A 22,188-nucleotide genomic window follows, 5' to 3' on the forward strand; every position below is an offset into this window, starting at 1 on the left:
GAAAAGTAAAAACTTGTTGCTTGTATTCTACTACATAGGCTATGACTTAATGCCAAGTTTTCTCTTTGCAGTTCAAAGGATTTGATCCCAACATACTGTGTGTAGCTACCTTGCTCTTTGAGGGTGACAGAGAGAAGGTTCTTCAGCATGAAAAGCAAGTCTATGATATTGCCACCAAGTTTGGGTATGCTTTTCAAAGAACTTTTTCATATGAAGCGGGGAGTTAACTGTCCAGGAAAAAATAGGATTACCATATTTTTATAGTGATTACTGTATGGATATGTTCTCAATTTACTAGTTTGAAATGGCAACAATCAATTAGCTACTGAATGTTCCCTTTGATAAATATGGCTTGTGCTAACTCTTAATAGGTAACTTTACTGAAAAACTTCAGCTGTGTGTGTATTGCAGAAAAATAAGTAAAAATAAATACAGAATTGATGTTATTAAAATGGAAACTAACCCTTGTAATTGCTTATAGGCATGGAAGCTGTTTGTTTTGCAATACTAGACTCTATATTTTAACTACAGAAGGGGAAGGCAGAATCATAAGGGTAATATTAAATCTTTGCAGAATTGATGTGAGCATATGAATACAAGAAGCTTCTTTAAAAGAGGAATTTGTGTTTAGTTAAAGGAATGTAGTGAATTTCTGTCCCACAGACTGTTTTCTATTCTTACAAAGGAACAGAAAACATTCATTGGAGTGGCAGGCTGAGTAATGATCAGGTAGTTTCTGTCTTTCTGCTTTGATTAAGCGTGATTGATGAAAAACATCAATAAAACTGATTTGTCAAGAATACACTTTCTTCTTTTTAAGAAAGTTATTGCTAGTATTAGTCTCAACTATTCAAATATACATAAGTATTGTTTTATCCACTTCAAGGCTATCCTTTGTGAAATTTGTGCTTTCATTCTACCACTTAAAATAGCTTATAAAAGTGGGATTTCATGTGAGCAGCTTGCTAACATTCAGTGATAAGAGTAACATTGCTCTTGATCTTAAAGAGCATTTTAGTTATTTTAATGTTATATACAAGAAAAGGCTTCAACTGTGAATCCTTTTGTATTTTGGCATTTCAAGATGGTGTATTGATAAGGGGGATGAAACTTGCCTGTGGTAGGTCTGTTAGAAGATGGTGCTGTCTGTGCTGCGCAGTTAATGCTATGAGTTAAGTGTTTAATAGTTTAATGTAGTCTAAAATGCTAAATCATTTAATGGTTTAATGGTCTAAAATGCGTTAATTCTATCCTTCAGGATGTTTGATTTTTTTTCCCCGCACACACCTCTCTTGGATTTATAGGAGCTTCTAGGAAGACTGTTTTTAACTATTGGTTTCTGATAACAAGAAAGTGCTATGTATCTGTAATCAGACTTTCATAATGCTCCTAACTTGATGGATTAGTGAAAGCAAGGCTTCCTTTTTCTTTAGTGCTGTGTCTTTTTTTATCCATTCATATTTCTTACACTTTTGGGACCTTAAGTCAGTAGTTTTGCTCTCATGACCTGAGCATATAAGTGCAGAAATCCAACACACTTAGAAATGTAGTTACACATATTCCTGTAAATGAACATCAAGGGTATTCTATGTCTAGTTCTGTTTCCCCTGCTCTTTTGTGATGTTTGAAGACTGTTATTTTAAGATCACATCAAATGTTTTGTTATTGTTCATCTCTCTTCAGATTATGGAATGAAAAGAGAAATGCACAGAATTAAAGGTCTAGTCTGAAGTAACTTCTCATGTTTAGTGAAGAAAAGACCCTACTGTTTGCAACTATTGTAACACAGCTTAGAGACAGCTAAACTTGCACATATATTTGATAATCAAAGTATTATTTTTTAATTCATTTTGGAAACTGGTGACTACTTTGCTGGAAAGTTAATTAAATTCTTGTTAATTGCAGTGGCTTGGCAGCAGGAGAAGATAATGGACAGAGAGGATATATGCTGACATTTGTCATTGCTTACCTTCGGGTAGGTCACCTTTTGTCTGCCTGCTGCATCTTCTGTTAATTAATGTAACAAAACATAGAGATGTCTTTTTGAAGATGATTTCTCTGAAATCTAAATGCAGGTTGGTTTGGATGTTATCTCAAACTTCTCCCAGAGGTTGTCTCTCTTCCATTTCTGACTAGAGTTTACTCATGGAACTTCGTCTGCAAAACACCATAAAAACATTAATTTATGTGCTTGTTAAGAAAATAGTTTCTAATAAAGGGTAGAGAAAACTAGATTGAAGAATCCACTAGCAGTTGCTAAATAAACTAGATCAGACTTATAAATCTACAGTTTGAATGTAATCAGAGGCTGGGAGAGTACTTGAAATACTCATGTGCTCACTCAGCTCTTACTCTTCTTTGGATATCTGCTTATGGCTATGGTTCAAATCAGAATTCTAGGACAAATGGACCTTTAGTCTGAACCATTGCAGCTGTTCTTATGAATTTTAGTCTTACTGTTTGAGATTTTTTTTTTCCAGAATAGGATGCACATCCTGAGTGCTAGATTTTATTTGGCTTTTATAGTCGGGGACAAGTCACTGAATTTCCCTTTATTTCAGCAGGCTATATGTAAAATGGGCAAAATGTTTGTCTTTATTCTACCTAGATAGGAATTACATTCCAAATAAATATTTCTACTAGGTATTATATTGGTTAGCACTCTTGGCTTGATGCTATAGTAATACAAATATTTGATTAGTGTAGGCATACTGACAGCCTGACAAGTTGTCTTACTATAGCTATGACATCAAAATGTTTGTTGTCTGTGTCTTTGAAGAGCTACCTTATTTCCATAATTATAAACTAATGTCACTGGGACAGATGGGTGATTTTGCTAAATAGACTTTCTGTTTTTCTCATATAAACTAACCAAAGTTGCTCAACTGTTAGCTGTGTAGCATGCACTGGAATCCCAGATGTTGATGCTGAATGTTACTGATAATTTCCTTTCTCTATTTATTAGGACCTGGGCCTGGATTACTATGTAATAGGAGAATCGTTTGAGACATCTGTTCCTTGGGATAGGTAAACTGTGATTATTCTTTAGAATTGCTTAAAACTTGTACTTGATTTCATTCAAATAATTCCTAACTCATGCTTGCTCATGGGGAAACTTAATTTAATTTAGGCCTTATGTGTATTGGAGGCTCCCTGATGTGCCTCAAGTCTTGCACCTGTGTGTTCTTGCTGAAGTTGCTAGTAAATTACATATCAGGATTTTGTAAATGCAATGTAGGCAAGCATTCAGTAATATTTCTACTTAGGTTAGCTTACTGTAACAAATCCATGACTTGAAATTGCCCAGTTTAGGAAGCTGGACAATGGTGACAATAACAGTATTGTGTGGTGAGCAGCCACTTGTGTGGGATCAGCAGTGTATATCAGAGAAATTTGTAATGAAGATAAAAAAAAATTATTTAAATATATTTAAAGACGTTTTTATTTCCCCAGTAATGCAGGGAAGTGAAAGAACTGAAAAGATAACTTTTGCCTAAGATAATCTTTTTCTAGAGCTTATTTTATCTGTTAGTTGTAGTTGAGAAACACTTGACCATAACAGAGTTTAATATCTGAAATCATTTGGATGCTTCTGTCCGTGTGGTAAGCCAGAAACATCTTTACGCAGGATCTAAAGTGATTTGAATCAAAGTTTTACAGTATTTAATGCAAAGTGAAAAGTGTGCAAAGTGTGACTTGAGCTGGCAAGCCTGTATTCTTGCTATTGAATTTGGTGGCAGTGGTAAGTTCCAGCCTCTGCTTTGGAGATTGGCATAGCATCTTAAGTGGGTGGCAGAAATTTTAGGACAATTTTAAAGCAAAGTTGCTCTTTATTTTACTTTAGCTTTATAGATCTTGAAGTATGCTAACTGCTCAGTCACCAATTTGTTTTGCCTCTCCCTCATTTCAGGAGAGAATGACTTTTTATCTAAGATTTTAAGAAAATATTTGAAATTGTCCTCACTAAAGCAAATGCTTTCAAAAACTTTTTCTGCTTTGATTCACAAGAACTATGTAATTTTCCATAAATCAATCAGTTAACTTGTTCCTGACTGGTTGAAGATAGTTGAATAAAACATTTAGCTTTACTTGCTTATTCACTGAATGGATAAATTTCTCTTGTGTATTACTTCTGTCAATCTACAAAATAGTTTTAAATCTGTGTAAAATGTGTTAAAAATCTGAATTGTTTAGTATAGCATTGCAGACCTATATGGGAGAACATATAACTAAAGAAATGGTCATTTGAAAAGCAGCGATTTCTTTCAATTTTTCTGGCACTTTGGATGCACCTGGGTCTGGAAGGGGGGGCGGGGGGGAAGCAAAACAAGTATAGCTTATGACAACGTTTAATAGCTCACTGCCATATTAGAACTATAACATTAAAAGCTGGCAAACTAGTGCACAGCTGGAGTATCTCCAGTTTAGGCCTTGCAACATACCAAAGGTATGGTATTAGCAGAGTATACAAGGCTTTAGAGTTCTCAAGCTTTCTAATGTGAGCTGTATTTGTCAACTACTTTGCCAAAAATCTGAGGCTGTTTTGCTGGGAAAGTAAGTAAAGACATACAAAAGTGGGTAACCTCCATTTTCTGTTGAACGCTTTTGACTCTTAGCCCTTATGGGAAAGAGCTTTGATTATGTACTCTGCTTCAGAGTAAACTTGCTATTTAGGAGAAGTACAGAAAAAGCAATACTAGTGAAGTCTTGATCATGAGGACTATTTTATTCTTAGAAGAAAATCTAAGCCACTTAAAACTGGTTCTAGAAGGCAATCTTCTGTTTTGTTAGATGATACTTTTTAAAAAAGATTACCAAAGCTGAAGTTGTGTTTTTTTAGGAAGTTGTATAAATTCATATGCTAAGATTTTATATTTTAATGTGTTTTCTGTTACAGGGTTTTGGACCTTTGTAGGAATGTAAAGGAAAGGATAGTAAGAGAATGCAAAGAAAAGGGTGTTCAGTTTGCTCCTTTTTCCACCTGCAGGTAAGCCATGCAACAACTTAAATAATCATTTTTCTTGAATCTTTGATTAGTAAGGGAACTAAGGAAGAAGTCATTAAACTTGCTAGTTAGTAGGTAAAGTGCATCTATTAATGATACTACAAACACTAGTAATCTTGACCTTCCTCTTTAACCTGCAAGTGGATTACATGTAAGAGTAATTCAAGGGATTAGTAGCACTTGATTAGTCTTGATACTTACTCTTGCTTATATCCACAAGAGACAAGTGTAATGACTTATTTAAGAGCTTCAACTCTCAGTCATAGCATTGAGTCAGTTATTAAGTATGAGCAAAAAGGATACAAAACTTTTTTAAAAAAAAGATGCTACCCTTTTAAATAAGAGAAGTAACCTTATGAATTGTGTGGTGTCATATAGTGCCTGGCTTAATACCATAAAGCTTTGTTTGTAATGCAATTCTCTTCAACAGGGTGACACAAACTTATGATGCAGGTGCATGTGTCTACTTCTACTTTGCCTTTAACTACAGAGGAATTAGTGATCCTATTCATGTCTATGAACAAATTGAGGTAATGTATATAAGAACAACGGTTAAGGGGGAGGGGGAGAAGCTGATGTCCTGTAATAATATATAGTGAACCCATTGGCCAAGCTAACTGAATTTTTTAGGAAAGATATGAAAAGTCTGTAAAGCTTTGATCACTAGCAGCTAGGGAAAGAGGTGGACGCTAATAGTGCACCAAGTAGAGGAAAGACTGCAAGGTGGCTATTTTAGACATCAGTAAATGAACACTTATGACTAAAGTACAGGAAAGCTTGAACTGGATTTTGTTCTTGGATGGCAGAAACTATCAACCACAAAACCCAAATCCATAGGAAACAAGACTTCCTTAGTTCCATTATTTACAGAACTACTTCTTTAACTTAATACTCAATTAGTCTTTAAAATATGTGGTAAAACTATCAAGACCATACTTGGTTAATAGTGCTGCATGTAGAGAATAATGAAGGTGAGGGTCTCTCTCATGCTATTTTGGAGAATTAACTGCTGTGGTTATTTCTGTTTAGGCCTAGATAAGTGCTGGTCTAAGTCTGCTGTGTTAGACCAGTTGTAAGCTGCTTTGACATTTACCAAAAAGCTCCAGAATATCTCTCTGATTTAACACTTTGGCTGGTGAAACACTATACTTACCTAGTTAGGGGAAACTATGACATATTCAAGGTAACAAAGATGTTACTTAGACATAGAAGGACTATGGCCAAACTGCTTTTCATCCTACCTTCTGGTTCATATGCTAAAGCGTCAGCACCAGAAAATTGCTAATAGAACTGTGGAGAAATTGTCTATGTTTATAACTAGTACATATACTTCTCATGCTTATTCTTTAGAAATTTCTCTTGAACTTGGCAAGCAGATGTAAAGTTTTATCTACAGGTTCTGAGACTTCTGTGCTGTTGAATCTAGGGCATTGGAGAATGTAATACTTGAGTGCTTATTTAATGGAACTTTATTAATACTTAGATATTACTGTTTATTGGAATTAGTTAGCAGTGTGATCACCTGGATGCATGTGTTCCATTGTAGGTGACTAAATTTAACCTAACAAAGTGAGTTTGCCAACCAAGTATATGCACTCTGTGGCAGACTGAAAAAAATCTCTAACTAGAATCATAGAACCATAGGTATGGTTATATACATTATTCCTAAAAAAAGGACACTTTTTTGAAAAAACATTTAGTGCTTGTGCTTAGGAGAGCTTTCTTTGTTACAACCTTCTAAGCTGTCTAACTATTCATAATCAGAGCTGGATGGGAAAGAAGATTCTAGAGCTTGAAAGTGTTCAAATATTTCTTAACATAAAAAGCTAAACTTTGTTTTCTGCCACAAACTTCACCCCTGAAAGAGTTGTCAGTAGTAAAGTACCTCACTTCCTCAACTAGAATCTTGGAGATCTGGGTCTAAACTCTGGTCTGAATAAGGATCTTGAATCACTCTGGGGAGCCTGTTTTCAAACTACTTTATTGCAATTTCCTTTTCAGTACGCACTTAACCATCTTACAGATGAGTATCCCAGCCACTAGACTATTTTAGTTTCAGCAAGGGGGAAACGATCCAGAATATTCCATTTTGGAATAACAGATTTGTTGTAAAGGATGCCATTTTAAACATCTTGGCTTTGATGTTTATTTGGAAAGTCCCCACTTACATTTATCTGCAGACTTGAACAAAAATGTTTACCTGTATTGTGTACCCTCATTACTTCTGAAACTTTTCATACACGTGTGTAAATAAGTATGATGTTTGTTTTTAGTGAAATACTTGCCATCTTGTGCATTTGCTGTTGAATAAATATCTTATCTTTCCAATTTAGAGGGCTGCTAGAGAAGAAATACTTGCCAATGGAGGAAGTCTGTCACATCACCATGGAGGTAATGTTCTCAGTCTAATATTAGTCTCTTTGATACTGCTAAATATTAATGAGTACATAAAATAGTTTGTAATAGAACTTTGAAAAATATTTCACAGGCATTAACTAAAACTACTTGGGGGGGTGGGCAGGGAATCTCCTGGCATTCTTTCTAGAAACTTCTCACCTGTTCGCCAGACTTCCAGGGGAAGTGTCCCTAGACCTGGTTTGCTTGATGTCAAGTCACACAGTGTGGTGTATTTATGAGCACCAGCTTCAAAGCTTTGATAGGAAGTCTACAGGCTGTCTGAGAACCTGAAAATGTAGTTGATTAGTTTGTCTTAAGCAACTTCTGCTGAACCTTATGCAGAGGTATATTCAGTTACAAAGACCTCAAATGAAAGTTTCACAGTTTTAAGACAGTTTAGTGTCCCTTGTGGCTAGGTGAATGCTGTTAGCCCTAATTCCAGAGCACTTAGAGAAAGTATCTGCATAAAAGAGCTAGTGACTTTAAACTGGGCTATGTTGCAATCTACCATTTCTTGCATAATTGATGTTATGTAAGTACTGATATTGACTTGCTGTCTGCTAACTTCTTATTATTCTGTTTCTTCTCTTGGAAATTGGGAGTTACTTGTCCTGAGTTACTAGCTTCTTTGCAAGCTATTTTGTGCTTTAATATTAAGTTTAAGAACTAATGTCATGTATAAGTGATACTTCGTGTATCTGATGCTTTACATATGCTTTTCCCACATATTTAGATAGCGTAGTTTGATTGCATGTGTCCTATATAATGCTGTAAACTCGGATGTCAGGAAGACTTGTTGTGAAGGCAGTTTTATTTGTGTAGCTAGCAGCTTTAAACTGGTTAAGTTAACACATTTCTTCTCTCTACTCTCTTGGGGCATTGTCTGGCCACAGAAATGAGAGCAAAGAGGAAGAAGTCTAGTGGTTTAAAACTAGATTAAAACTTTGTAATTCTAAGAAAGCTCTGTGTGGGGAAAACTTGAAGGCAGAAACTGTGCTTTAAAACATGTTGGTGACTTCCTGGACTTGAAACTTTTAGCTAGGGCTGTTTTCAGGCATCTAGCTTTGGTAGAAGCTAAAATGGACTCTGCTTTAGCAGTATCAGGATATTGAAAGATGTGTAGGTGCTGATAACATGAGTGAAAACAGTTTCAGTATTTTTTGTTTAATATGCTCTTACTGTCCTCTGATTAAATCTTTAGTGTGGTGGTATAGTAGACCAGTCAATTCTTGCACATGGGATGTGAATTAACCCCGTGATGTACTATTGTGCTATCCCCTGCTGTGGCAGCTGTATTTTACTGTGACTAGCATTTCGTCCATTAACTCACATTCAGCTGGAGCTTGTCACATGTTTGGATGTATTTGCCCTCGCCATATGAAACCTTGCTTACAGCATATGTTGAACAAGAAAAAAAATTGTTATGTAGCATTTTTTGAACCCTTGCACACTTGAACTTTCTAACTCCACAGATATGGAAAACTTGGTTTCTGTTAGACTTCTTATGCTCCTGTTGTATGCATGACTGCCTGTTACACTGATTAGTATTTTCTGCTTTGAGTGTTTTTGTCTGGCAATTAATTGTGTATGATATTCAAGATCCATTTTTTCCAGTGCTTAGTAGATGTGCTGCTGAGAATTAGCCTAATAGTATCAGTTCTATTTATTGACTTTCAGGCCTTGTTGCTCTTAGCGCTGCTAAGACTGGTCTATTGGGTGGGGTAAAAGAAAATACTGGTGCAATTTCTTTTAGTATTTGTCTTGTAATTGTGATTAATAACAGTTGTTTTCACTATCTGGAAACAGACAGGCTGGTTGTCTGCCTACAATCACACTGTGATAAATGGAGCTATTTTAACTCTGGTTTTGTGTATCAAAGAAAACAGATGTAGTCTGGGACTTGAGGCTATAGGAAATACAAAGCCTGCTTAAGTCAATCTTCATACACTCTTTGAGTGAAGAAGTGGTCATATATGACAGTTTGAGATGTGTAAAGCTCTAAATTACTTTATATCTGGGGAAGTACTAACTGCAGGTAGATACACAGCTACAATCTACAGTGAGAACTGAAATCATGATACTTTTAATTTTATGAAGAGTAACTTCAGAAAGACTTTACTTTGGATTCTGTTTTAATCTCAATATCTCTTCTCCCTTCCCTCCAAATTACAACATGTTGTAACTTTCAGGCAAGACTTACTCACTAAAGGTAGCAATACTGTGATAAGATCCCCCCCGATGACTTTTGAGACTTAAAACTTGTAAGAAGCATAACTTTTATTTGTTAATGGATTACATTAAAGATCACACCTTGCAATATGCAAGAACAACAACATTCCAGCAAAGAAATTGCAGAAGTGTATCAATACCAGCCTTGTACAGCAAGCATCTCATAGATACAAGAAGCTGTAGCAAAGCCAGACATACACATCTCTGTAGTGAATTTATCCTTTCAATGTAACAATTACTTGTATTTTGGGGTAGAATATCTGGATTTTTTGTTTTTATAAATCTGTATCATTTCTATGGTACGGCAACTTAAATTACTTTGTCCTTTTAATCAAATTGTCTTTTCTTTTTGAAATCTTTCTCACTCTTGACTTTCAAATATTTAAATCTAATTGGTAGGTGTCAGGAATGGTTTTCCTACTTTAATATTAGCATTTAACACTTGATAATGTTTCTAGATTATGTAATGAACTGAATTTACATTTAGGAAGAATCTGAGGGATATGTGTTGCTATAAAAATGCACCCAAAATACATAGCTGATCAGATAGGCACTTCTTACCCAGGCGGAATTCAGCCATTCTCCAGTGCATCAGAAAGTGATCCTTAAAGAGGAGGTTATCAGATTATTTTTTTAGGATCCTGACAGTCTTGTCTAAATGTGGTACATCTGTTTCTCACTAAATTTTTTGTGAACAAACTGCTGAAAAGCTTCTTAGTGGTTTTAAAGTAGTTTTTAATGTGTGAATTAAGTGGTTTCTTATGCCTTCTTCTTTGTCCCTTTTAACTAATGCTATGACATAATTTGTGACTTAATAAAAGTTTTTGAAAGGTATTCAGGAATTAGATATCCTAGTTGTAGCATTCCTTGTCTTCATTTCCTACATGAGATTTTAGACTTGATTATGGTTTTCACCTTGCCTTGACTATGTCCTACACTTAGAAAGGGATAGTGCACATCTTAACACAGCTTTGACCCTTACGCTTTTCTGGCCAGTGAGTATCTTTAGATTTGAGTGTCATGTAAGTAAGGGTTGCTATAGCCACAGTTAACTTCTAGAAACTTGTCATTCTTAATGCTGCTTTTTAAATGCTAATTTCATGTAGATACAAGTTTAAGTTTAGGTAAATGATTCTTCTAATCATTTAGGGCAAGCCCTAAAACCATCCATGTGATATGTCACACCTTGCATTCTTGAATTCCTGTTTCATAAAATATATGCTTTTTTGTATACATAAAATAACATGTGCTGAGGAAGCATCAGTAGGTACAACTGGTGTATAAATACAACTATAACCCCTTTGGGGTACAGCATCAGAAGGGAGCTGCTTGGATTTGGGCCTGATCCCTTCTGTATTACCAAGTTAAGCACCCATGTAAAGCTAAGGAACAGTGTAAAAATTAATGATGGAGAATGTTTCCCTTGCAGGGAATGTTCTAACTAAAACTGGTTACTTAAGAAAACAATTATTAGCTTGTGGGTTTGAGGAAAATACCCCCATTTAGCCGCTTAACATAATAGAACTAATTTTCTTCCCCTTTTTAGACAGATTGACTAGAATAAAGATTAATGTAGCCCAGGCTCCACAGGTTTAAGTATAGTATCAATTTCCTGACAGTTTATGTAGGAAAACAAACAAACAAATTACCACCAAAAAAAAAACAGCCACCCACAAAAAAACACAACAAACCCCAAAAAACTCAAAGCAAAACCCTTAAAGAAACCAAAAGCAAAAAAAAAAACAACAACAAACCCCCAAACCCCCACATCTTATTTGCGTTCAGTTGCATGTTTGACATTGCAATTCATTGCAATTCTTTGGCATTAGGAGGCTGTGGCTTAAGCTATACACTGCAGTAATTAACCCACACAAACTACAAAATCTGGAATTATAAAATTCCCTTATGGGGGGAGTTGAACACATTCTTTTCTCCTCTAAACAGGAAAAGTACCTTATTACCTTTAAGTTAAACACTAGAGACTGATCACACTTTCATCTTAAAACTAGAGCTTGTTCTGCTGATTAGAATGAGTTTAAACTGTGACATTTGTCAGACACGGAGTAACCTTATGTGAGATAATATAACAATGCAGTTGTATTTTCCTCCTTGGTCTGTTGAAAGTCTTAATAGAATAGTCATCTTCAGTGCCTTTTCTGCCAAATAAATGCAAAGGACTTTCTGATTAATCAACATATAACTTGAAGCTACTTAAGTTGTTTAGATGTCAAGTGAAAATGTGCAAGATGTTACGGTGATGGTAAGTGTTAATTATGTAGTAGACTTCAGGTACAATGGTCCAATATACTCCAGCACTACCACAGTATTAGATTAATGCACTGGCCTTTCTCAGTATTGCAGAGCTCTCTGGAAGAGTAATAACCTGTTAAGCATTTTCTAAGGAGAGAGATGCTTTCCGTAGAGACAACCAGCTTCAGGAAGAGCATGCAGCAGCTGGAAGAGCCCCATCCTTCTTATGACCCGTTACTGCTGCTTCTTTTGCAGAGCTATTGTTCTGCAATAATTGCCTCTCTAAGTTGAAAGGGCTGGAGCAGAAGAAGTCTAGGGTCATGTGCAGTGCCACTAGAGCCTATTTCCACTGGGACCACACACTGTTATAAATCTGTTCTGCGTGGGTGTGGAGTTATTCCTGGGATCCATCAGCTGCACTAAAACTTTCCTTACAAGACTGTTCATGTGTGCCCAAGTACTTCATATTCCAAAAGTGAGAAAACCAATTGTTTCCTGCTGTTTGCTAGCACCATCCTTAGCAGCCAGATTTTTTGCAGCCATCTGGATGCATTTTCAAAGATGAGCAAGTGTAGCTTTTATGAGCTAGGAGAGCTGTACTCCCATTTTATCTTCTTTGTGGTCAGCAGGTATGTGCTGTCCATCTAATGCACTTCTCTTTGAAAAACCATGCACATGGGAAACTGTTGTCACTTTTGGCAGCAAATGTAATGTCAGTGCATGTTTGCTTGGTTGGTTTTTTCAAAGGGTGGGTTCTACAGGAGCAGCATAGAGTATGGTTGCACTTCACTAAAGTGTATTTTATTCACTAACAGATTAAAAGGGCACTGGAAGCATGAACAAGTTCTCTAATGAAAGCAGCTAAGGTCTGGACCAGCATGTATCAGAACTGGGAAAAAATTACTTATCCAGCTCACATGTTTTTCATTCATACATGGACTATAATGATGAGAAAATTTGAAAATACTGCAAAAATTGGTGTTGGACTGTCTTTGAGAGTTGCTACTGAACAAGCTTCTTGACTTTCTGAAGTACTTTGTGTGAAGTAGACTCTCTGTCACGCTAGGGTGTTTGTACTCTATGTAATAGGTTGGGCCTCACATGGAAGACTTCTGCCTTCCTAGCAGTGAATGCTTTAAGGCATTAGACTGCCCAGCACACCTCAGGAACAGGGCACTTGCCACTTGTAAAACTTAAACTAATTCCGTCACGCTTCATCTTGGGTAATTAAGATGCAAGATTAGGTGTCTTCAGAGGAAGAAGGCGCAAGTAGGAAGGGCTGTTTTTGTTTCCAGTTGGGGCAACAAGGATTGTGTCCGTAATGGTGTGTATAGCTGAGTTGACAAGTAGTGACTTGTTAAGCTACTACAAATTGATTGTACAATGTTATGCTGATTTGAGAACCTTATTAATAAATGTTATGATGTAGCATACAGAATCAGGTGAATTTGATCTCAGTTGTTAATTGAGAAAAGTATACTGGGCTGAGAGCCTGTAAGTGATAGAAGCCTGGATAAAATCTGGTTCTGTGCACTGTCTCATGTCAGTTCTATATAAATGGCATCATCTAGGCCTAGAACTAAAAGGTCTACTTTCTCTAGGCTAGAAACAGAAAGGTGGTTTTCTCTAGTCCATGGTAAGACCAGGCTTAATGGAGACGTTTTATTGTTGGGGAAGTTAAGGCTTCCTTGAGCCCAAAGCTGTTCTTTGGCTAGCTTAGAGTGGAGTTAAGCAACTTTGTCACCTGGAATTATTTTTACATTCATGGTAACATCTTTTACTATTGTGTCATTTTCTTCCTCCTTTTCCCTTCTCATCCTTGAAACTAATTGGATCATCCTTTGGAGGAGGAACAGAATACTTATAGGGCAGCACTAACCTGAAACAAATACAAACATTGCTTTTCTAAGTTGTGCTCTTTCCTTCACTTGGTCTATTTTCCATTTAATCAGATGGACCAGCTTAGAAATCTAAGAGCAAGATTGCTTCAATGCTCTTTAACTCTAATATGAAAACTTGAGTGACTGAAAAATCCATATGTATCTTATTGACATGAACAGTAGGAGCTGGGGCTCAACCTACTGTTATCAAGGGGTTAAAATCTTTTCATTGAACATGTTTGTGAAGGACTGCTGGTAACTGTAGTACAGCTTTTTTCTTTCCAGTTCACTAATCAAATGTATGTTAGATTTATTATTGCAAAAGTATAAACCATAGAAAATTTGACAAGATAGATGTGTAAATTATCACTTTGACAGAACTAATGATGCACTCCAAGCACCTTCTGTTTTCCAGCACTTGGTGAGCGACTTCATTAAATATGCAATGACTGTTTGGTGCTGCTCAGACAGTAGTTCGGTTCCTTGTGGAATTGCATTATTACTGGAGGTGTAAAAGAGGCAGGCATGCTAGCTGTTGGGCATCCTGCTGTGATTCTAATGTGCTCCATCTTGTTGGAGCAGTTGTTTGCAGTCTTTTCAGGACAATTACATCCATAACCACAGGACACATTCACTGAAACTATATTACAGATAACAGTTGAGAATGGTAATGACTGTTCTTCAGCTGCTTGTGTAAGAGCCAGCGTAAGTGACTTGAGGTGATGGTCAAGCCACATCCATGATTCCTTTTTTGTAGTAGTAGTATTAAAGTAGCCCCAGATAAAATTCAACTGCATCAACTTAGTCAGATTGTGGTGATGGTATATTTACAGATAGGGATTTTTTTTCTTGAGCCGGGCTGCAAAATACAACCACAGTTCCTACCACATGACAAATTCTTTTGTCCTTCAGTTATGATCTGTGCTTTTGATATGCATGCTGCTAATAGTTGTTTTCTAGCAAACTGCAAATTTCATTCTTTCTCACATTATTTGCTTTTTCAGTTGGCATTGTGACTAGCTCATATTCCTTAAGGTATAAGCAAATATACTCTGTTCTCCAGAGGTGTCCCTGTAATTTATTATTCTGATGACAGTTTGGTGGTTACCCTGAGAACAGGGCACAAAAGATACCTTGAATTTAGCTTCAGATACTCTTAAAGCATCTGTCTCTCAAACCTTTACTATATCGCATCATACTGACAAATAGATTGTGTTTCAGGCTGACAAGTTAAATGCTACAGTGTGTTTAATGAAAAAATGTCCTTTATTTTGAATGGTCTGTTAAATCAGAGTTGATGACTTGGTTAATTAGTATGTGAACACTTGGCCATTTAACAGGACTATTGTGAGACTAGTGAAATGAGTTCTTAAATGGCTGGTGTTTCAGCTTTGCTTTGTATTTGGTATATGTTGTGAATATCCATTTTTACATGGGAAACTCTTGTGTAATGGTATGAGCAATTACCAGCCCATGTAAATGGTTTTGAATGAAATAAGGTATTTTGTTGATTTAAAGCTAGTGTTTAAGCCTTCTCCTTAGAAAAGAATTTTTTGCTATTTAAACCAATACTGTTTTTAAGTTTGCTTGATTATTGAGTTATGTTTTCACTTTAAAGCAATCAAGAGGTGTGGGGTTCTGCTTTTTAGTAGTCTCCTGTTCAGCTTCCTACTAAAATGAGTTTGGTGGCTTTTTAAAACTGACTACCAATTCCCTATTTTAATAGAACATGTGATTTCAGCCTAAGCTTCATCTAAATTTCATAGTTTCTAAAGAAAGTAGACAGTGTGGAACACAGTCTTCCTCTGGGAGTATGCTGAGCTTAATGAGCTTGATAGTCTGGTGGGCTCAATAAATCAAATAAAGCAAAACATTTCTCATTTTTTGAATAAAAGCATTTATCACACAGTGTTTATTCATTCATGGTCACAAGATTGATTGGCTCCTAGAATCCTGCCATATATTGAAACACTTTGCTTTTGTTTTTCCAGTAGGCAAATTGCGGAAGCGCTGGATGAAGGAGAGCATCTCTGATGTTGGCCTGGGAATGCTGAGATCTGTAAAAGAATATGTGGACCCCAATAACATCTTTGGAAACAAAAATCTTTTATAAAGCCCTGCACAACATGATGTACTAAAACTTATTCAAAATTACTGTTGAAATTCCTCCACTTCCATTGTATTGATATCCCAGTAATCAAATATAACATAGACTAAACTTTAAAAACTAGTAACTAACTTTGATTTTTGCCACCCCCTCCCCCCCAATAAAGTGTAAACATCACTGTTAATGTTTATGGATTTTTACTTACAATGCCGTTAAACTCTTAAACAACCCTCTGGGCACAAAGTGTGTTACCAGCCAGGAAATGCAAACTTGGTTTTCCAAGTTTGGTTAGGCAACACAGCTGACAGTATTTTCAATGCTGGATACTGCCAGATGTTTCTTACTAAAGCACCCCCTGCAAGGAGAACAAAGACCGACAACAGTGTTTTCTACAGAAGCAGCTGCTCAACCCAGCCTCTTGCGAAAGGAAAGCTGCTAGGAGACAGATGAGAGAACACCAAGGAGTACTTCACTGTGCTGAAGGATTAAGTATGTAACAGACTTGTAGCCAGCGAATACTTAAAGTACAAATGTAGGCTTTGATCAAAAGAGATGATGTAAGTCAAACTACTTCTAAAAACTCAATTATCTCCCACTGTATTACTATTGGAAAATCTTACACAACTGAGCTGTTCTGAGTTGTATTTGCATTGCTGGGATAATCTTAAATTAATCATAGGTCAGTCACTATAAGTTTTGTACAATGGACATTTCTCACTGTATGTTGAAAACAGGTTTGTAACAAAACTTTGCCTTCATCTGTACTTCAGTCCTGGTGTGTATGGTTTTTGCTCCTGTTTTGTTTGTTTTGCAGAGATGCAAAATATCTTTTTCAGTAAAAAAAAAAAAATGTTTTGGCTATTCAAGTGAAACTGCCCAGTGCTGTCTTTTGAAACAGTCTCAACAGTTTAATAAAAACACTTAAGTGAACAACATACTGTCATCCTGAAAGTGAGATTTCCCATTTTAGTTTTGTACAGTTTCCTATGGCCTTTATGAATCATTTATTTACTTCACTAGTAGCCACAATTTTAATTGTCCATTTAACTTTAAGAAAATTAAATATTTTCTTGATCATATGAGAGTAAGCATTTTTACATTGAAACTTGAATCTTAATCAGTAAAACAAACTAAAAGTATTTGTCAATATTCATGATCCATTTTTAAGGTGGGTTCTTTTCTTAAAGCAAATTATCCAAGTTTTTGATAATTAATGTATGTGATTGCATAGGATAGAAAAATACAGACTATCCTTTGAGGACACTGTCTCTCTAGCCAACTGCTTCACAGCTCCGTAGTGTCAGTTTGGACACCTTTTGTATTGGTAGTGCCCTTAATGAGGAGAAAAAGATAAAATTGCATTTTTGTTTTTAAACTATTTTAGAATACTGTCTAAGTAGCTCTCAATTTTGGTAATATACCAAAATGCTTGAAAAATACTGCATATCAGACAACTTTGAACTTGTTTAAAGATTAATTTCAATTCTATAATTAAAATGATCAAAAAACATGAACACTCAAAACATCACTTTAAAATGCATGCTGTCAAGGTACTTAAGGAAAACTTTTTATGATCTGCCAGTTACAAAACAGAATGCTAATGTGATATTTGCAATGCAGCTAGATTTATTTTGAATGGTCTTTGTTTCACAACATTTCAACATAAAAATCTACTCTCTTGTGTTTTTGGTTTTGGCCCCCAGAGTTCATATTTCAGCAGCAACCAAAATAATAGGTGTAGTCTGTTTTAGGAAAGTCACACTTTGCACTGTGGTTAAGTGTTCCTTAAGTACACAATGGTGTCTCAGCAAAGTGAATCTGTACATGTTGTACATGTTTATGCAGGGGACTTCCTCATCTCTCATGCTGCATGATGGTGACCACAGCTGGCATCTTGCTGATGACTTGTTTCACTCTGAAATAGAGACCTTTCTAGGAGTTGGTAAAAATGAAGGGTGAATATGAAGGGTGTTTATGTGCCTCAGTGAAAGTGTATGTCTAACTATGAAGAATCAATTTTGAAGGAAAATATGTGAAGCCTTTTTGCAGAATGACAGCACAAACAGAACTAAAACAAGTAGTTGTAGCTCAGTAATACTGGTCTCTTAAGATTTTGACTTAAAGTACTACACAGCTCTACAACATCTTTCCCAATTCTTAATTTTCTGACTATGGTTTCCCCATCCCTTTTTTAGTATTGAAATTACACAGGCAAAAACTCCTTATACTCTCTATTTCTAACCTTTAAACAGCCACTGGCTTCTGAAGTGATTTAAAATGCAGTAAAGTTTTTTACTGCATGTCAGTTGTCCTATGGGAAGGTGAAATAACGGGCTATAAGGGTCCCAAAGCAATGTCCCTGGATAGCTCTGAGGAAAAGATTAACTACAAATGCAATGGATATTTTTTCTAATGGCCACCCTATTGCTGTCTTCCTAAATATTTTTCTGTCTTACGAACTGGTCAGAGCTTAGTGAAACTGAAGTTGAAATGCATGTATTACTGACTGTCTTTAACGTCACATTTAAATTCCTAATGAAAACAGAGAAAAGTGTAATGCAAGTTCAGGAGACCTAGATACACACAGATCATTACCCATTTAAAAGAAATCTTTCCTTCTCTAATACTAAAGTCTTCCACCACTCTTCCTTCTGTATTCTCTACTTTCTTTCTACTTCCCATAGCTGCAGCCTGTTCAGAGATGGAGTTTGATACATGCGGATTAGAAGTGTATCTTGGCATAACACATTACTTTTTCATTTGCTTGACTATTTTTACCATATATAAGTTACAAGCAGTTTTAATTAAACTTGTTATGACTTCCAATTTCACCGCTTCTGCTCTCTTTGAGGGAGGAAAGGTACAGAGTGAGTATGGCTTGACTGCGAAATGTATTTACATTAGAGACTTTTACAACAGTTTTGAGGGGAAAGAAGAAAATCTGTTAGAAATTGATCCAGGGTATAAATCTTACAGTTAAAGAAAAACATCTCCTCTTGACTTGACTTACAGTATATTGGTTGAGTTAGAGATGTCATCTTTGCCTTACAGCTGTGAACAGAGGCCAGGCCAAATAGTTCTTCCGTAGCAATGTTAATTAACTGAAACCAATTTCAAAGGCAGGGATACATTAGCACTGAAATCCAGAAAAAAACACAAATTGCTTCTCAATCTTGGAAATGTATGTTTATCAAGGTTGTAATTTAACTTTCTGCAAATAAAGCCAAACAGTGTTTGTCATTTTAGTGTGAGATTAACTGTAAAACTTCAGTTGTAATGTTAAGAGATAATAGAACCTTATATTATTAATAAAAAGAAAATGGGCCTAAACAATTACGTGGTTTTGTGCTGAAACTAGACAAATATATTTTACTAACTTGTCATCTTTGGTTCATTTTAATTTGGCTGTGAACTCTTACCTAAGGAAAACTATTAGGAAGGCAGAGAGAAATGAGGTTGAATTCGTAAATGTATGCTAATACAGAGGAAGGGTAAAACAACACCTGAATAACAGTCTACTCAGTTCAGAAATTTCACACCTCAGTATTCCCTGTTTGGGCAGCAAGGGTACCAGGTTCAACTGCTCTTGGAAAGTTCTCTTAATATAATGCAGGAGCATACCTTGTCTTAGCTTCCCGATATTTCAAAGACCTGTTGTATTAAGCTATTGCAACAGGTATGTAGTTTCCTGCTGTTGCACACACGTCTCGTTTAAAACCTCCTTGGTACAGGTCCTGGAATCTGCTTGAAAGTTCTGTGTCCAAGAATGCACCGCATGTGAGCAGAAGAGGTATTTCTCGGTTATCTGCATTATTGCTATAAAGCCTTTATGCCCTTTAAGCTAAAATGACTGAAATTACATCTTGCTTGAAAGAGCTGTTGAATTGTCTTATGTTGATGCAGTGTCTTCAATGAGTATTATTCAAAACCTGCAAAAGTCATACTGTGCAGGGGACAGGAGAAGTAATGACATGGTTTAATTTGTAGAACTATAACCATTTTTCAATGTTACCCAAATTTTTTTGCGTGCTTGTTCACAGGAAGGAGAAAACTACCTGACAGTCAAGCATTTTATGTGTGTTGCCCTTTTCTTAACAGCATAAAAATGCAGTATTTGTACTTAGATCTAGATAGTCTCAATTTGAAGGAGGTCTTAGATGATGATATACTTGTCTCAGGGTGACCACCAGATCTCATCAGTGTTCCCTTTGTTTAAAATAAGTAAGTTTTATGAAAAGTTAGACCTGAACTCACAGCTGTGTAAATAATATAGGCTCACTGTTTATGGTTTTGTAGTCCCAACACTGACTCTGAATTCCACATTACCCTTAGCATAAGTTGATGTCTTTCCCTAGGCTCTTTATGGAGACCAGAATTGGCAGGTTGTTGCTTTGTTTGTGTTCAGCTTTAAGGTCTGCTGTGGTGCTCAAGAGCAGAGATGGTCAAAGATACTTTTAAAAAATGTTTGCTGTACTGTCTGTTAAAACTACTAGTGCTGTCATTTTGACATTATAAATCCAGTTTCAAAAATATGTGGAATATAATATTTATTATCTTATTGTTACTTGCAATATTTACCAATACAAGTTGCAATAATAGGTACCTCTACTGAAATGCTGTGGAATGTTTCATTTATGAATTTGGTTTTGCACTTTGGAAAAACAAAGCATTGGACTTTTTATGGAAAACTTTATGAATGTTTCATTTTGATTCAGAATAAAGCTAAATTTGTTTCAATCGACTGTTTAGAAGCTCCACTATAACCTTCCTATTTGAGAAGCATTCAGCCTATTTCTACCTTCATGGTGGTATGCAGTAGTCCCCAGGTGTGGAGACCTAACAGCTTTTAAATGAATTTATTTATTGTAGTGCTACAAAGTATCATAGCAGCCTTCTAAAGGGTAAAACGGAAGTGTTGATCACAGCAATGAAATTATAGGTATACAAAAAGATTTTGGACAAAACCCTATGACGTGACTGTAATCATGTAAAGTTTAAGCTGATGCTTCTAGGACTTCAGATCAAATTAGGAAATAAGTGAAAAATGTTTTTGTTTAAAAACCACATTTTAAAATTCAATTATGTTTTCTAATGATGAAGAATGTCAAATGATTGTCACAACTTTGCAGTTCAATATCACGTGGCTTGTCCTAGTGTGGCTGACCTCCCAAGATGCTTCTACAAAGCAAAATATAAAGTGGAGGTCTCAAGACAGGGTCTTGATAAAGCTGCTTCCATTTCAGGCTGCTGGAGGGGCTTGGCTCTGTTCCCGGGGGTAACACTGGGGGACACTCTGAGCATGTGGACGTCTGGCCTTGCTGTTGCACCCGCCAGGGCTAGCTCAGCACGTATATCCAAAGCAGTTTGGAGACAATGAATGGCATTGATGTTGTGTACTCAAATGACGTTCAGCAAATACTGAAAACATAAGAGGGCAATTTGCTAAGTTCAATTATTCATGAATTGGTTATCGATAGTGGCATTGATAAATGCAGTCTTGACCAGACACAAGCCTGAGGATGTGGGAGTAATGAGAAGGCCCAAACACAGCCGCTGACCTTTCTCCCCCCAGCAGCCAGCAATGTTTCCTGTCTCGCGCTGTTCCTGCGGCTGCCGGGCAGGAAACCCTGGCTGCCCAGCGGCGAGGGTTAAAAGCCCGTCTGAAACATGAAGTGACACACGTGCTCACCTAGCAAATACATAGCAGCTGGGTAAATACATGTAGAGATGAGGCCATAAAAGCTGGTCATTAAGGAATGTAAATCTGGCGAATGTTAGAAAGCAAATGTAAGGAAGACGTGGGCGAGCTGAACGCTGCGTGAAAATCTCAGGTTTAGAATGACACTTGTAGACAAGACTTAGGTATGATACTGACCACACCATGGGCTTAGAGCATAGGCCCAGTTATATCTGAAGTTTGTTCCTTGACTTGCTTAGGGCAGAATTCTGGGTTTAGCCTAATTTGCTAGGAAAACAAAGCAAATGCAATCTCTCCGCTGCTTAGTTTGCTCCTCATTCTTCTCCCTTTCTCTCCACCAAAGCTTTTGAGCTTCGTGGGCAGCTTCAGCCAAACTCGAATAAGACAGAATTCTCAATATATTAAACTCTTGCAGGTTTTTGTGGAAAATACCAACCCTAATTTGGGCTGGCAAGAAAGATAAAAGCTGAAACGTCAAGAAAACAGCGATAAGCTGGGTCTGTTATGTGTGTTAACAAAGTCCTCACCGTTCTCCTGATGAAGAGTTGCTCTAGCTTTACAGGCATGGGTCCTTCCACGTTGTTAGGCAGCGTGTGGTTGAGGAAGCATGGTTTACTGTCTT

General features: G+C 36.5%; 1 protein-coding gene across 5 annotated transcripts in view; it reads left to right on the plus strand.

Moving 5' to 3' along the window:
• The window catches only part of AGPS (alkylglycerone phosphate synthase), a 61,544-nt gene extending 42,343 nt beyond the window's left edge, over positions 1 to 19,201 (plus strand). For 3 of the 5 annotated variants that reach the window (XM_075153334.1, XM_075153330.1, XM_075153332.1), the window contains 7 exons: positions 72 to 184; positions 1,906 to 1,975; positions 2,966 to 3,027; positions 4,898 to 4,987; positions 5,436 to 5,535; positions 7,339 to 7,396; positions 15,753 to 19,201. In XM_075153334.1, the coding sequence (XP_075009435.1) occupies positions 72 to 184; positions 1,906 to 1,975; positions 2,966 to 3,027; positions 4,898 to 4,987; positions 5,436 to 5,535; positions 7,339 to 7,396; positions 15,753 to 15,874 (615 nt within the window). In that variant the 3' untranslated portion in view covers positions 15,875 to 19,201. The remainder of the gene's footprint in view (positions 1 to 71; positions 185 to 1,905; positions 1,976 to 2,965; positions 3,028 to 4,897; positions 4,988 to 5,435; positions 5,536 to 7,338; positions 7,397 to 15,752) is intronic. The other 2 variants (XM_075153331.1, XM_075153333.1) reach the window with 1 other exon arrangement.
• The last annotated feature ends 2,987 nt before the right edge of the window (positions 19,202 to 22,188 follow it).

This window comes from Calonectris borealis, chromosome 6, assembly GCF_964195595.1.
Source record: "Calonectris borealis chromosome 6, bCalBor7.hap1.2, whole genome shotgun sequence".
NCBI lineage: Eukaryota > Metazoa > Chordata > Aves > Procellariiformes > Procellariidae > Calonectris > Calonectris borealis.